Source organism: Seriola aureovittata, chromosome 13, assembly GCF_021018895.1.
Source record: "Seriola aureovittata isolate HTS-2021-v1 ecotype China chromosome 13, ASM2101889v1, whole genome shotgun sequence".
NCBI lineage: Eukaryota > Metazoa > Chordata > Actinopteri > Carangiformes > Carangidae > Seriola > Seriola aureovittata.
Window position 1 is genome coordinate 12,976,121 of NC_079376.1, and position 16,160 is coordinate 12,992,280.

The following is a 16,160-nucleotide window of genomic DNA, read 5'->3' on the forward strand; positions in this document are numbered from 1 at the left end:
TAGGTGCAACTGTTTTAAACCTGAGAAGTTTGGTAATAATGAGATGAAATGGTTTCAGGCTTTGATTGAGTAAATTGAAGATCAGCTCCAAGGTTTCTGGCGTCAGATATAAAGAAAACAGCTTTGGTGTGGATTCAGCTGTGAGCACAAAATGTACACACAATAACATTTTGCAACATTTGTCTTGTAATTTAAACTACACTTCCCTGTTTTCATATCTCATCAGCCATAACATACTGTTGCGACAGACATCTCCAGACTGAAAAACAACATATTCTTTTGTGTAACATAAATTCTTATCCATTTTATTTACCAGCATTTGCTACTCACCTCCCTTCATCTCTGTCTCTCTCCGCTCCTCTCACCCTCCGATCATGCCAAAGCAAGCAGTAAATCTATTGCTTTTTGGCTGCTTCTCCCTGTTGATACTTTCATGAGGTCTTGTACAACAAGTAACGAAAGAAAAGAAAGACGAGACTGAGTGAAAGAGACAGAAACAACTAGAGAGTGAAGAAAAACATGTGAAGAGTGAAAGGGACAGAGAGAGAGAGAGAGAGTGTGTTTTTTGGACAAATATTATGGTGTCAGATTCTCCTGGAAAGCGGCGTGGGTGTCTCTGGGCTGACATGGCTGTAACAGAGAAATCCAATGGACCGGTGATTTTTCAAATTAAAACGTTGCACTGCACATATTAATCACACTAAGATAGAAGACTATGACACCCTAAGGGTGTTTCAGTTACTTGCCTATTGGCAAGTATCCATTAACCACCTCAGTGTAGGAGTGTTGGTCTAGAATTGGTTCTGCTTACATATTAAAAGCAGTTAGATGGTCAATGCTCTTGGATTATTACTCCTGCTGCTGCTTTGCTTTTGACTGTTTTCCATCTCCACTGCTCTACTTCAGAATGGCTGTCAGAGGCATTTCCTCCCCTGTTATGAATGTGTGCCTGTGTTCATGAAGGTGTGTCTGTGTGTGACTGTGGAGGGAGCGCAGGGGTAGGGGTGCGTCCATCTGTAAGATAGAGCTAACCTTGTAACAGTACCTCTGCCTTTTGTTGTTAGACTTCCTTCAGGGTAACTGAGAGGTCAGTCTTTGTCAGGTGGTTTTGAGATTTACCAGTTACGTTTGCCTGTAACTCCTCTGTGAAAGATGACTCAGTTGCTTTTGAACTTATACACCGTGCCTTTAGCTTTCTTTTGCAACACAGGAGCCGCTGTGATACTACACAACACAACAGCTTCATTTGCTCCGCAAGTTAACTTTAAACTTGACAACTTTAAAACTATCACAACTGTTGCCACACTGTAGATATTACACACAAACAAAATTATAGATCAAACAAAGTAACTTTCTCGTTAAAGAGCAAAACCAAGAGTGCAGTAATTACAGTACAAATGCCCCTAAGACACTAGAATTTGGAAAACAAAATCCCAGCTCTCCTGCCTAAATATTTCACTCAATATGTTATGTGCATATGGAGCAAAATATGCTGAAAAAATGCACAGTACATGCAAATCCATAAGATTTTTGTCTTCAGGCTAGATTAAGATCTACACTTTTTTAAATTAGCTGACTCCTCCACAGATCCCCCGAAAACATTTCAGAAAATGATTTTTTTTTTTTTAAAGACAACAACAAGTCATTAAAATGAAAGATCGCTTTAAATTCACTGTTTATTCTTCTCCATTTCTTTCCTTTGAGAGCGCTTTAAATTAGGTGAAGTGAATACCTTCAGGGGCGCTGCTGTGTGTGTGTGTGTGTATGTGTGTGTGTGTGTGTGTGTGTGTGTGTATCTGTGTGTATGCGTGAGAGTGTGTGTGTTTATAACACTGTCTGTCTGTCACTCTCTCAAATTAGTGTTAATGATGCAACAGTCAAAACTCTTACACAACTAGTAAATTCTTATTAAGTGTGTACTGTTGTCACTATATATTACCCTTACTGTTAATCACTATATATGGAATATACAGGCAGGTTAAATTTAATACTAAAATGATTTCATGCACAAACTTGGAAAACAATGCTAAAAAATGTTTTACTGACATTTCATTTGTTGATATGAACATGTTTTATTATTACCTGTATTGTTAATATAGTGTCTAACACTTAAAAATACATTTTGTACCCAACAAATCTTACTATATGTTTTGTTTTGTTTTGCTGTCTTTTTGTTTGTTTGTTTGTTTGTTTTATGTTTTGTTTTTTTTTTTGCTGTGGATGATATCATTCTTGGCATAGTTATGATTTTTCGCAGCTAAAACACAAATTGAACTCTGCTACTTCCCATACGCTGGGTGGATGAAAGAAACTGATGATACCTCAAATATTAAAAAAAAAAAATAGAGCTTCAAAATCCTAATGTTATTTGCATAAGTGACAGTTTCCTCCAGCGGTATATGTAACACCACAACTTCTTGTAAGAGCACTATACCTACCCCAGTCAGATAAAAAAAAGCAGTCTACTCTAACTCAAACATGATGCTGCATCCAATGGGCAGGATTAATCATCTCTCCCTGCTACACAGCTATAGTGGGTTGCTCCATCGTGGCCTGGAGGAGACATCAAACGTACTCTCCCTGCCCGCCTGCCTACTGTTTCCCCTGGAGAGACAGAGATGGGTTAGAGAGTGGAGACTGGCCTCTGGTAGTGCAACTCTCTGTGGAGTCCATATTGATTACACCTGCCACCGGCGGCTAGCTGGAGCTGTGTACTCTGACAGCTGGCAGCACAGGGCGAGATGGATAACTGCTCCAGCTAGGCTCTAGCCAGCTACATCATCACTTGGCTCTGTAGAGGGTGTTTGGAAGGCAAGATTTTTTTTTCTTTTTTTTTTTTTTTTTTGTCACCGGTACAGTTTTATTTTACTCTTTTACAGTGTGGCTTACCTGTGTGGAGACTCAAAGAGTTGACTTTATCTTGTGTGTTTTCATGTCTGCAAATTAAGATACAGGAAACACTAAACACTCAAAAGGATCAGGTGGCACAATAATACCCATTCTCCATATCGTATTCTACACATGGTTGACCACAGGCTTGATTATTAAAGTTTTCTTATCTGAGATGGCCAGCATTGGAAGTGCTTCAAAGTGAGTAAGACTGAAAAACATTTCTACTCTTATATCAGCCCCCTGAGGACTGCTCACTAAACTCTGTTTAAAAGGCAGCAGCAGTGACTTGTGGGAAGAGTTGGGAGGTAAAGCCGGTGTGAATCCTTTTCCCCTCTGAGTTTGCAGTCCCTCCTGTAGGCTGCTGGGTATATGGTGTTGATTATGGAGATGAGTGGCTATAAACTCAATATTTTCCAAGGTGCAGTGAGAAGACTGTTAAGTAGTCAAACGCCTCAGCTCTCACACAGGAGAGCCATAGAGTGAGCAAGCTAAATGGGTGTAGAGGGATTCCAGTGGCTTAGTCAGGATGAGGAACTGGGATCTAGTGGTATGTTTCTCTCATTTGTGTCTCTCCAGCCCCCCTCCTTTCTCTCCCTCTCAATCACTATCTGTTTTCACACCCAAAGGTCTTATTTACAATTATTCACTTCTCACATGAGTCTTGTGACAGCAGCAGTGGGGGAACAGATATTGAAACGCAAGCCTTACCAAATCCCCCGGTCATCTGGTTTCAGAGAATGCGCTCATGAATTCACAATACACACTCAACTTGAGCAAGCATTTGGTACACTGAATTAACAGCACTGTAATTAAAAAGTAATTTGATATATGCCAGTATGTGGTGCACTTTTACAGAGTTGTCCCAGTGAAGTTGAGCAAACATTTGCTCTGCTTAATGATTTATATTCCTCTGTATTATTCTCACTTTCTTTGTCAGGCTGTGCATTGTAATTTCTTCTTTCCCCGCAAGTGCAGCTTCCCCCAACCGCCATGCATCTGTCTTTGGTAGTGTTCATCAAAGACCAGTGGCTCCCCTGACACCGCTACAAGAATCCAGGATCAAGTTGCTCTACTTTTATTTATGTGTAGTGCAGGGTGTTTAAATATCTTCTTGCGATCTGAGAGCTTAGTCTGTTTTGACCCAGCCATTATTTCTGTGGTAGGGACCACAAAAAACCAGACCTCTGTGTCTCATGAGAGATCAAATGAAAGCGAAAGACCAGAGATAGAGAGATAGAGAAAGAGAGAGAGAGAGAGAGAGAGAGAGAGGGAGGGAGGGAGAAGCAGTCAGTTTAGGTATTTTGAGAGTCAGTCAGCCACTTGCCTGTCAAGCAAGTAGCTTCTCAGCTGTCTCCTGATGCCTGATGAAGTAGGAGACATGCCTAAGCATTAATGGAACTGAAACAAAAATAAACCATTTTCAAGTACAAAAAGAGATGCACATACACAGCTGCGTAGAACTTGGCAGTGTTGCCTTTGATTTATTCCTCTGGGGGAAGAAGGACGGTATTTGTGTGTTTGGAAGGGGGGAAAAAAAAAACATGGCACACAAGGAACATTCCAAGTTCGCCACAGGAAATCAATTTATTTGAGAGGGCAGCCCGGCTAAAAATAGGGAAGCCCCAAACAATAGCGTTGGAATTAATTGCCCAGATTTTGTGAGAAGGCAAGAAGACTCCAGAGAGCCAAAGTTTGTTCTCTGTCTTGTTTTCATGTGTGTGTAATGGAAATATTGGTCTAGTCTAGTTGTCATGTTATTTTGTTTTTGGCATATTTCGGCTTGTCTGCAGCTGTCAAAACACAACTGAATCTCAATCATTTTCCACCCTGATATGACGACTTACCACTTGTCAACACTACTGCCAGCTGCCTTATTTGACAGGATATGATGATTTATCACAAGTTCTCCACAGTAAACAGACAATAACTGTTTTGTCACACTCCACCGAGTTCTAACTGGGTTTTCGGGAGTGTGTGAGGGAGTGCTGTAGGGGCCTTATGGGGGCTGATGTGTTGTTTTTAATGAGATCTCACAGCAGTGTTTAAATATTTAACTGTTCCTGGTGAAGCCTCCCCAACAGCCGCCAGGCAAAAACTGGTGAGGTTTCATGCAATCATCACAGACTATACAGCACCTATCCCCTGAAAACATCAGAAAATAAGCACAACCCGAATATATAATGGTATTCTGAATACACAGCCTGCTGTGCCTAATACCCGCACTTATCGACAGAGATGCTGTCTTTTCCCCCGCAAATAAGTATTCAGACACCATGACAAAGAGTGAGCATGATGATGAAAAGCTGTTGAATTATACATCTGCTTTTTGATGGGATATTTTCAAAACTTTATTTATTTTTTTTCCTTCTTTCCTCCCGACAAAGTAATCCCCTCCATCTCTGCCTCGCTTTTGCCTTTTCCACCTCATTCTGAGCTTTGCTATATGTGTTTGAGAAACATTTCACCACTGATCAGTTCAACTCCTACACCCTTCATGTTTTTACATCCTACCACCCGTCATTCACAGAGAATGGCGCTGGGGTGTCTGCCACCACCTGCTGTGTTCAGAGGCAAGTGGTAGTGGTGTGTGTATGCGTGTGGTGTGTGCTTATGTGTGCAACTATGGAAGTGTGTGTGTGTGTGTAGGGGCAGGGGGGGGGGGGGTACAAGAGACTGAGCTGCCAAAATTTTGGTAGGTGACAGAAGGCTGAGAATTTGTAATAGTGAATTTAATCTAGTGGATAACTCAAACTCAGTGATATAATGTGATTATTTAGGTTAACTAAGCGGGCTATTTTAATCTGCCTTTTTTAAATACCCCTGTTGTGCTTTGGAATTTACTCACTCTGCTTTAATCAGATTTTTCTAATCCAATCTCATGTGATGCCTTCAAACACCTAACCCGGCATTTGTTAAGGAGGTTGAGGCTGGTGAATATTTAGGAAAGGACCTCGGATGCTATTAAAAGCTGCTTGGGGAATGCTACACACCATGTTTGGTTGTGAGGATAGTATTCGGGAAATGCATTGTACCTGCCAGCTGGAGGAATCTGGAGGGACTTGAGCCCACAGATGACAACATCCACAACATCTCCCCTCACTCCCGCCTGCCGCCCTCCCTCCCCTCTCCCCTCTTTTATCCCCTTCCTTCCCCCATTGCAGACAGCCCCATCCCTGCCTGTCTCCTCAGCTCACCCAAAATCCACCGTCATATCCAGGCACTGCTCTGAGGCCATACTGATTGAAAGGAGCATTATTAGCCCCTGCTAACCTGCCCGTTCACAGTGTAAAACGTTCTTTATTTGACAAGGGATGTATATAGACATTGCTATCGGGTCTTTAGAGTTTGGCAGACTCTTGGTGCCAAATCATATGCATGACTCCTCTCGCCATGCTGCTTCATGTGGCTGCCAAGTGAGGTCCACTGGGGTCTTTGCCAGGGGGACCCAGACTACTATTCAAACCCCTTCAACCAACCACACTCCTAACACACACACACACACACACACACACACACACACACACACACACACACATAAAAACACCTTGCGCTTCCTCAATGCCCTATCTCCCTCCCCCAACCTGTACCAGCCTCATGCCCTCCCATTCCCCTCCCACCCCTACCCCTCAGTCTCCATACCACACTCATTATTAATGATCTGAGGGACAGCTTTCATTTGATCTATTACTTAGGATGGGACGGCGGCTGCTGTGCTGCTGCATCCCTGCTGGATCTTTAATTATTTCATGGAGGGCTTTCCTCCTCTCCGCTGCTCCTTCTCTGTTGTGCAGATGAAATATTGAAGTTGAGGAGTGTAGTGCAAAGTGGCCCCATACAGGGTGAGGTGCATGTGCATGTGTACACGCGTGTGCTCATCTGCTACTTTGTGTAAGCGTACAGTATATGTGTGTATGGACGTGTGTGTGTGTGTGTGTGTGTGTGTGTGTGTGTGTAAGGCTGAGGCCCCTCCTGCAGTTCTAAGACAGATTTTAGTTTTTCCTTAAATGTGGCTCGGACTTTTATCTTGAAACTTCAGTAGTGAGGTCACAGATTGGAAGCAGATTGCATTAGTTATTAACTTTTTTCCTCTAACCGCAGTTCAACTTTGAAACACAGACGTTCTGTGTGTGAATGTGCGAGTTGTTGTTATTGTTAAGACCTCTGAGTGTGTCCTGGCCATCTGACAAAAATAACTGAAAAAAAATCCCCAAATGTTTGAAAAAGGAAAAACACCATTAACAAATGTAAAGAGAATTATTTCAGCGCATGTGTAATGTACTGTGATTATGGGCCATTAATGTCATATTACAGACATGTTGAGGGGCAGTAATAGCATGAAATCACCACTCACTTTTTGTTGCCAAGAATAACAAAGCACAACAACATTCGACAGGGAAATATGGCTGACACCGCAGGCACACACACAACTTTGCATTCAGGTATGATGTATGGCCCTATGCCTAATTGCTTTGCACTCCTACTTCATAAATTTTGGACTCTCTTGAGACAGAGGCTACTGTGTTAATAGCAATCAAAATTCCTCACAGGGCTGCGCTTAATTCATTTTGTGTCATACAGCACATCCACAGCATCACCGTGCAGCTGAGGGCTTATGAATCCAGTAAAGTGTCCTCAGATACTTACCTCATTGAGGAATCCATACTCCATAAACATAATGACACCTTATTTTAGTTTATGTGATTACATGTGATGGTAAGATTTGCATCTACAGCACCTCTCCACTCAGTAAAAACATTGGATTGCTGTAATTGGTAGTAGGAGTAATCCATGCGCTTATGTGGGGGAGCATTGGAATGACATTGATATACAGCGCTCCATTAATTGCCATATGAATAGGGTCTGCAGTGGTTGGCGCTCTGCTGATGCATCACAGTAAAAGAGATGGGTCACTCTGTCTTCTCCAGCCCGCAGCTTTGCCAAGCTCATAATTACTAAAACCTCCAATTAATCTTCCCATCACATAGGCCAAATATACACTTCCTCCCTATATAAATGAGTTACAGTATATGCTCTTAGTAAATGTGCATGCTTGTGTGTGTATGTGTGTGTTTACATAAGTAGGTATGCATGTGTGCACTTACGTGTGCCCATGAGAACATCAAGTACAAACAGCACTCTGTGTACTCAACGGCTCCATTGTGAGTCACACAGGTTATCAATACACGTGGCATCAGTTGTTATGGTTATTGGTTATAATGGAAAACAGAAAGTACACAGGCACTTACATAAGACAGGTAAAACTCAAAAATAAATAACCAACTTCTGTGGCTTATGTAAGAGAAAGAAAGACCACATTCACATGTTTAGTGTAATTTTCCTTTAATCTGAAACAGTTTTTTTTTTTAAAACAAAATATTAATCATTATTAAGTGTTTTATCTGAATGCAAAGTGAAAGCATATGGTTTTTTTTTATGTTTTTATTTTATGGGTTTAGTATATATATTTTGAATTTTGCCTGTTTGTGAACTTAAAGAAATGGATATGACTGGATGCTTATATTAATGTTTCAATCTATTTCCTCGGTGTCACTCCAAGTACAAGTGCCTGTTAATAAGTGCAGCCACTCTGTGTCTGATTTCTGAGAGGTCACAACAGCAGTTAAATGCACACTTCTTCTGAACAATACTTTTGTTTGTGTGTGAGTGTGTCAGTATCTGTGCGTGCATACATGTGTGTGTGTGTGTGTGTGTGTGTGTGTGTGTGTGTGTGTGTGTGTGTGTGTCTCCATGAATATGTATTTCTGATTGTAGCATGGAGTTCTGGCCCCTGGCCATTCAACCTTTACTTATTCTGAATAGCATCTATTCTCCACACTCCAATCTGGCCACCATCCCTCCAACTATCATATTCACAACACCTTACTGGCACCCAGTGGTGAAAGTCGGTACTGCATCCACTTGATGCTTGGCCGACAGCAGGGGAGATGGAGAACTGTTTACAAGTGGCATTTGCCCCTAATTAAAAGCAGCACTTGTTGGAGCACTTGGTCTGCAGAAGGACTAGCATCCACAGTGATGCAAGATGGGCCACTGATCCTCCTGTAAGCCTCCTCCACTCTGCAGAGACACACACACATACATATACACAAACACATTGGTCAACAAATGGGAATACAAATATATAGATATAAACATGGCGAACGTATAATCGCACTGTGTAATCTGTTTTAGGGGTAAATTTGAGTATTTTGCCAGCTCAAAGTTTTGGTGAACAGTGAGGACTGTGAGAAAAAGCAACACAACTGAGAAATATAGTATGAGAAAAAACACAGATGGCTCAGAGTGTAGCAATTTCCTAAGACAAATGAACAATAGTCTTTGTGGTAGTGATTGACCAAGTCTGCAGAATCTCTCACTGTCTCAGCGGCAGACAGTCAACTCCCTCCGCTTTCTAATTCTGCTGGCCCAACATCTGGCTGTCCCATGTGGAAAGGCCATTATATCAGGATAGAGGATGAATGAAACTAGCCATCGACCTGTCTGCGTAGTGACTAACTGGGCCGGCAGTGCCTTCGAGTTTTGGCCAGCTTAATGGAGCACAACAGCTCAGCAACTAATCACCTGTTCTTTCTCATCAGCTGCTTCCCCCATGAGACAGTAATTGATTGTTAAGTGTTTGATGGATCAGACTTAGACTGAGCTGACCTGACTCAGTGAAACGTGCAGTACAGTTTGTACCCCATCTGTGGTTTCATGCTTTCACACTCACAGAGAACTTTTTTCATCACTGTGTGAAACATTTGTTCACACACGTCACATAGCTAAGTGTGTCTACTGTAGGGTTTTTTTACCCGTCATAATCCACTGTGGGTACCATACAGTAGTGCTGTCATACTGAACCTATATCATCAGAACTATATGTTACAATGTAAATAATAATAATAAATGCCCATCTTATCCAGTTATTATTTTGATGAAATACTTGCTTCCAGTGGGATTTTTCTAATAAAACAGATAACTCAGCTTGTATGCTGGATATCACAATTCATGGAATTCATTAAAACTAGATTATTTGCAATCATTTTACAATGAACTCAACTATTGCCATTTTAGACTATTAAGACTATTAATCAATAAGTCAAACGCCACAGAATGAAATGGCAATCAACAATAAATCGTTCTTAATTTCATATCTGAGTGTATGTTGCTTTACTGTGCTTTGTTTGACTGTAAATTTAATATCTCTGGGTTTTGGACTGTCGGCTGCACGTATGACAGATTGTAAACTTGTTAACTCCAACTTTTAGGTATCCAACAGATACATACAATCTTACTATCTCACCTGAGTCTGAAAAGCTGGTTGTGGTCCAGCTCTTGCTCCTCCTCTGTCTTTCCTTGACCTCTGTTCCTCAGCCTCCTCTTCCTCTCCTCAGGGTCCAGAGTGAGTAAGACCACCAGATTGGGCTGGAGCAGGTCACTGGGCCAACGGTACACCTCCGAACCTTCAGCCGGCAGGTTGGACAATGGACCGCTCACTGCTGTGGCGATGGCATAGGCTGCTGTGCTGTGCCAGAATCTGGGGACAGATAATGGATGGTGGATTGAAAGGGGAATGATGGATAGATCTTTTATCAGGTGACTAGCCTCATACGTAGACCAGGAGATGTTAAATACTGAGTTGTAGGTCTAGATCCCTGTGGAGGGTGTTCTGTTGTCCCCTCTATCCTCCTCAACTTCTTACAAGAGAAAAGAAAAGGTTACAAAACTTTCCCTCCACCAGTGACATCTCAGCTGCCTTTACCTGTCAACGATGACAGGTGTCTTCATGCCCTGCTGGCCTATTTGTTCTGCTGTGATGTAGTTCCCCAGAGCGTAGAAGGCCCTGCGGATGAGGGGTGGCTCCTGATCAAAGCGGGCCCTCCAGGGGGACAGGCACTGGGGAGGGGACTGCAGAAGAACGGCTTCCAGAGTATCCCTCAGAGACTCAGTCAAAGTGGTCTTTCCTGTGATGGGAAGAGGATGTGGGAGAAAGAGTCACCTCACAAACAAAAAAAGAGACACAACGACTGGGCACATTTTCAGAGCATAAAATATAGAATAAGAAAAAACATTTTTTTTCTATTTTAAATCTCATAAGGGACTGGTATGAGTCTTGAAATGTTGACCTAGCCTGCTCCTATCCTAGGTACATGGTTTCCATGAGGTGAAGAGCATTACATGAGCAAGCTATTAAATAAACCATCTTCACAGTGATGTAACTTTTCTGAGGTCAGGATACATGATATTCCATTATGCGAAGCTCGCTGGAAGATAATGGCTTTAGCAGACAACAACCTGCAATCACTTTAGCAAGACATCTATACATCAAAACTGATCACATATTTATTTATGAGGTAATGGCATTAACCTGTGGCATCCAGGCCTTCTATGACAATAACAGGGAAGTCTGGTTTGCTTCTGGTCTCCGCTCCGCTGGGCAGCAGCTCCAGCACAGACTTGGCCTCTGGGATGATGTCACCACACTGCAGAACAGATAAAATCAGTTTGCTGCAGTGAGAGGAGGCAGGAGGGAGTCATAGACTGTGATGCACATGAACACACACACACACACACACACACACTTCCGTGGGCCACCTGGCACTGATAGATTAATGGCAGAATCAAGTGCTTTGGGCCACTACGTTATACACTGCTATACCTGCCTCTGCCACATGAGTGCGCCAGTTTGCCACATCATGTAAATGCAGCTCTATCTCCTACACTGCTTGTTTATGTGACAGCTCTGTGCATTTAATGCGAGTATGATAACCTTTTTTAGGACTTCATAGGCCTCCTCAAAACTGTAGAACACATCCGAGTTGACGATGTTGAGAACAGATGGGTGGTATTTTGGCGCCTCTGAGGGTACCACATAGTAATCCTTTGACATTTCCGTCATCTGGCTCTCTGCAGGTGGCCACAGACGCTGAGTCCACAGTTGACCATCTTCACCTCTCAAGTATGAGCACACCAGCACCGGGTCACGCTGTATTAACTCTTGCAAAAGTCGTTCTGTCGAGGAGGAACTCTGTGAATCACCTTTGAAGAAATACCCCCTGACGAGAGAATCCTTGACGTCCGGCAGGAACGAGGACATGGGAGACAAATCACTCTCTGGAGACAAGTGTCTCAGCAGTTTGTCCTTCAACTCCCCGTAGAACTTCGCTCTCCTGACTCTGTCGCTGCTGCAGACCAGGAGAGAGTAACACCGCTCATAGTGTCGTGCCTTTAATGTGAACAGCCGCGGCACTTCTTCTCCCCGGTGCTTTTCTTTAATTGCAAAATAGTGAGGTGCTCCATCCAGCTCCACTGAGAAAATACGAGAGGACCACTGAGGGAGAAGAGATGCTGTTCGCCGCGCCATTCTGAAGCTAGCTACTTGTCAGCGTCCAACACTAGTGATATTGTTGACAGCGTTACGTAAGCAGAATATTGAAGGTGAAAGGGGAAACGAAAGTACCAGCGTCAAACATGAGAAACGAAACTTATCCTCAAGTGGCCGGACAGTGTTTCTGAGGAAACTTTTAGTAAGTAGTGTTTGTAGAATGATGAACTCAGACACCAGGAGTGACAAATAGTTGTGTCATAGTAAAGTAGTGACTCACACATTGTTTTGGCAAGGGCGAATAATGGACTAAAGACAGTAACTAGGTGTGAACATATTCCAATTAAAACATAGATACAGAAAAGACATAATTAAAAAAGATAAAATGAAATGAAAAATAAACTTAAATATTTATTATTATTATTATTAAGGAAACAGATGAAAAAAAATTCCTCTGCAAGGTTCTGAAAACTGCTATTATATTTTATTGAAAGTAGTTAATATCCCCATAACCCCCCACACTAATAATTCTCCCATAAAATTCCATATTCTTGTCACTTATGCATAATAACTGAAGGTGGGTTTTAAGGTGGATTGATAATAATGTACTGATATAATCTCCCCTAGTGAGTCACATTTCACTATTTATTGCAGAGAGTTTCGTTTTCGTAGTTTGTAAACAGAAACTGTCAGTCGCTCAGCTGCTGCATTTCCCCTCTCTCAGTGCAGGCGTGTCCGGCAGCTGTCTATTTAAGAAGCATCAGCGTCCACTGTGCAAACAGAGCCAAGCGTAATACGGTTAGTATGAAGATGATCCTTTCCTCTGTGGTCGTACCTCCGAAGCTGCTGCTGCAGCTCTGCCTCAGCACCCTGCACCTCATCTTTGTGAGCATCTTTTCAACAGTTCGGCGCTGGACAGCAGGAGACTGCAACGGAACAAACTCGCCTGACAGGGCACTGGACGGAAGTAAAGTCCAGACAACAACTCCAACAAGTGTCAACTATCATTTTACACGCAAGTGTAATTATAAATGTGGATTTTGTTTCCACACTGCAAAAACATCCTTCGTCCTGCCTCTAGAAGAAGCCAAGAGGGGCCTCAAACTTCTGAAGGAATCAGGTAAATATATCAGGTGAGATATTCTGTTCTTTTATATGCTGTCAAAATTCTTGCATGCTGTTGATTTGATATGTTTGCTTATTAGGCATGGAAAAGATCAACTTTTCAGGAGGAGAGCCTTTCTTGCACGAAAAGGGAGAGTTTCTGGGGAAATTAACTCAGTACTGCAAACAGGACCTGCAGCTCCCCAGTGTCAGCATCGTCAGCAATGGAAGCATGATCAAAGAAAAATGGTTCCAGAAATATGGTAAGCTCCCATTGACTTCATTATTATATACATTATTTGTAAGCTAACTAATTTTTACCATATGACACACTAGTTGGCAACATATAAAGAAGAAAAAACTTTTTTCCTACATTTGGCATCAATGCAAATGTTATTCAGAATATTCAGAATTACACTATCTTTCTCTGTCAGGTGACTTTCTGGACATCTTGGCCATTTCCTGTGACAGTTTTGATGATGCAACCAACCAGATGATCGGGAGAGCTCAGGGAAGGAAGAGCCACCTTGACAACCTCTACAAGATTTGCAACTGGTGCAAGCAGTATAAAGTGGCGTTCAAAATCAACTCGGTCATCAACACCTTCAACATTGATGAAGACATGACAGAGCACATCAACGAGCTCAACCCAGTCCGCTGGAAGGTAACGACAGAAAAGGAGCACACGCCGTTTTAGTGTATATTTGTGTCATCACATATACTCATCCTCATACTCATCACACTTGTGCACAGGTATTCCAGTGTCTGTTGATTGATGGGGAGAATGCAGGAGAGGCAGCCCTTAGAGAGGCAGAGAGGTTCGTCATCAGCGACCAGCAGTTTCAGGAGTTCCTGGGTAGACACAGCGGCGTCTCCTGCCTTGTCCCTGAGTCCAATGAGAAGGTATGAGGCTCCAAACAATTGCAACAAGTATGACTATATGTTTAACTTACACCCATTCTCAATTGAAGTAAGCTTCTCATAAGAACCTTTGACACTCTATGATATAAATTAGTGCGAGAAATTAGGGTGAGGCACAGTATTATCAGTGATCCTCTCTCTCTCTTATAATCTTACACTAACAAAATTGTCACATTGAGATGCTGTGCCTGGAAATTCTGACCTATAAAAGAATGATAGCAAGTTATATCTAACAAGTGGAAAAGAGAAAATGAACTAGAGTTTGTATCATGTGAGCTTGTATAGTTACTGTAAAAAAAATGCTATTATATTAATATGTCCCATGCTATCCACTCACTTCAAAAAATTCCTATTCACCTAGGGCACCCTGCACTCTGCTGCCTGTCCCTCTAATTTAACAATATCAAAATATAAATGGGAAATAAACAATGATCACAATTCTACTTGTGGCTAAATTTATTTGCTAATATCCGAATACATGTCTCACACTGTGCTCATCAGTTTGCACAAACAGTAAATAGTTAATGTGAATGAAAAAGGGATTCTTTTCTGCCACAGTAAACTTTAATTTCAGAATAAGAAGAGAAAACAAATCTTACAATTTGAGTGCAAACTATCCAGGTTATTGTCATTCAGCTTCGAAGCAGACTAATAAAACACTCTTGAGGAAGTGAAACAAGAGTGGGTGCAAGTGCAGAGTGTCATACAACCAGAAACTTTGCAGCCACTTTCATTCAGGTCAGTCAGTCAGTAATGACACTGTAAAATATTTGTAAGACATTTTTTTGTTCGGAGTGGAGCAACATCAGCAGTGTTGGTGACATGTACAGTTAATAGTCTAACAGTGTTAGGAATGAAAAGACAGGCACTAGAAAAGCAACATTTTCACTTGTCATCTTGGTTGTCTTCACAGATGAGAAACTCCTACCTAATCCTGGATGAATATGTAAGTACTTTATATTGTTTATGGATTTAACTAATTTCTCTGCAGATTTCTACTTTTACAGGCAATATGCATCCTACCTTAGTTAGTGTGACTGTGCCGCCACATTCCCTAAAAGTTAGCTTTAGCACTTCACTCCAGGTAATTTACCTTATCTGATGGGCATTTAAAGGTGTGACTCCTAAGCTGATTTACCCTGTCTTCATTTTCAGATGCGTTTCCTGGACTGTCGAGAGGGAAGGAAGGACCCATCCAGGTCCATCCTTGATGTGGGAGTAAAAGACGCCATTTGCTTTAGTGGCTTTGATGAAAAGATGTTTCTGAAGAGAGGAGGGAAATATGTGTGGAGCAAAGCTGACATGAAGCTTAACTGGTGAAATTCTGCCATCCACGTTTTGATTTGAGCGATTGCACTAATAATTTGTAGTTGTGAATGTTTGTATCTTTATTTTTGTCTATTACTTTTATAACTCACCATTCTGCTTGAGATTTTTGAAAAAGCAGTGGAATTTTAAATATTTTTTGGAAGGTGTCCTGTTTCATTAAAGATAAGCACTGTTGTTTCATTGCACTGTAAATGTGGAAGCTTGTGACCAAATTAAATGTAATAAAACATATTTTAGATTTAAAAAAATATTAAAAAGTGGTTTATCTTCATTTTTGCATTTTACACTGATGTGATTTGATGCCAAGGTCCACTACATATATACTGTTGCCCATAAAGTTGGAATAATTTTGTTTTCAGACACAGCTCTCTGTTTATTTCTATTAAAATACATCAGTAATCACTTTTGACCAAGTGCGATGATTACATTGTGTGTCCTAATTACCCAGGTGAAATGAAATAACTCACATTGTCATAATCATTTCATGGAAAGAGGATAGAAATATTTTATTCCAACTTTATGAGCAACAGTGTATATTAAGGCATAAAAGGTCATAAAAACGTCATAGTATGGCAAAGCATTAAACGAA

At 41.5% G+C, this 16,160-nt stretch overlaps 2 protein-coding genes across 4 annotated transcripts; one reads left to right on the top strand and one right to left on the bottom strand.

Annotated features, from left to right (window-relative positions):
* Positions 1-8,215: 8,215 nt before the first annotated feature.
* Positions 8,216-12,270, bottom strand: cmpk2 (cytidine monophosphate (UMP-CMP) kinase 2, mitochondrial). The gene is made up of 5 exons (XM_056394376.1): positions 11,663-12,270; positions 11,261-11,375; positions 10,655-10,856; positions 10,196-10,429; positions 8,216-8,970 (listed from the first exon to the last, which is right to left on the bottom strand). The coding sequence occupies exons 1-5, from the start codon at positions 12,254-12,256 to the stop codon at positions 8,850-8,852; spliced, it is 1,266 nt and encodes a 421-aa protein (XP_056250351.1). The 5' UTR covers positions 12,257-12,270; the 3' UTR covers positions 8,216-8,849.
* Positions 12,271-12,300: 30 nt separating this feature from the next.
* Positions 12,301-15,956, top strand: rsad2 (radical S-adenosyl methionine domain containing 2). 3 transcript variants are annotated; one of them, XM_056394377.1, is made up of 7 exons: positions 12,301-12,419; positions 12,942-13,337; positions 13,423-13,584; positions 13,756-13,985; positions 14,075-14,224; positions 15,156-15,188; positions 15,398-15,956. In XM_056394377.1, coding segments are annotated over exons 1-7 (1,137 nt in total). In that variant the 5' UTR covers positions 12,301-12,418; the 3' UTR covers positions 15,563-15,956. The 3 variants fall into 3 exon arrangements, with proteins under 3 accessions (XP_056250352.1, XP_056250354.1, XP_056250353.1); XM_056394379.1 differs by having other exon boundaries at positions 12,340-12,419; positions 12,947-13,337; XM_056394378.1 differs by lacking the exon at positions 12,301-12,419 and having other exon boundaries at positions 12,472-13,337.
* The last annotated feature ends 204 nt before the right edge of the window (positions 15,957-16,160 follow it).

What these genes read in the sequence shown, in the direction of transcription:
- cmpk2 (XM_056394376.1), bottom strand. Translation starts at nt 12,256, where the DNA reads ATGGCGCGGCGAACAGCATCTCTTCTCCCTCAGTGGTCCTCTCGTATT. An exon ending in AGAAGGCCTGGATGCCACAG is followed by an intron (nt 10,857 to 11,260) that starts GTTAATGCCATT and finishes TTCCCATCACAG; the next exon opens with GAAAGACCACTTTGACTGAG. An exon ending in AACCAGCTTTTCAGACTCAG is followed by an intron (nt 8,971 to 10,195) that starts GTGAGATAGTAA and finishes GTGTCTCTGCAG; the next exon opens with AGTGGAGGAGGCTTACAGGA.
- rsad2 (XM_056394377.1), top strand. An exon ending in CAAACTTCTGAAGGAATCAG is followed by an intron (nt 13,338 to 13,422) that starts GTAAATATATCA and finishes TTTGCTTATTAG; the next exon opens with GCATGGAAAAGATCAACTTT. An exon ending in ACCTAATCCTGGATGAATAT is followed by an intron (nt 15,189 to 15,397) that starts GTAAGTACTTTA and finishes CTTCATTTTCAG; the next exon opens with ATGCGTTTCCTGGACTGTCG.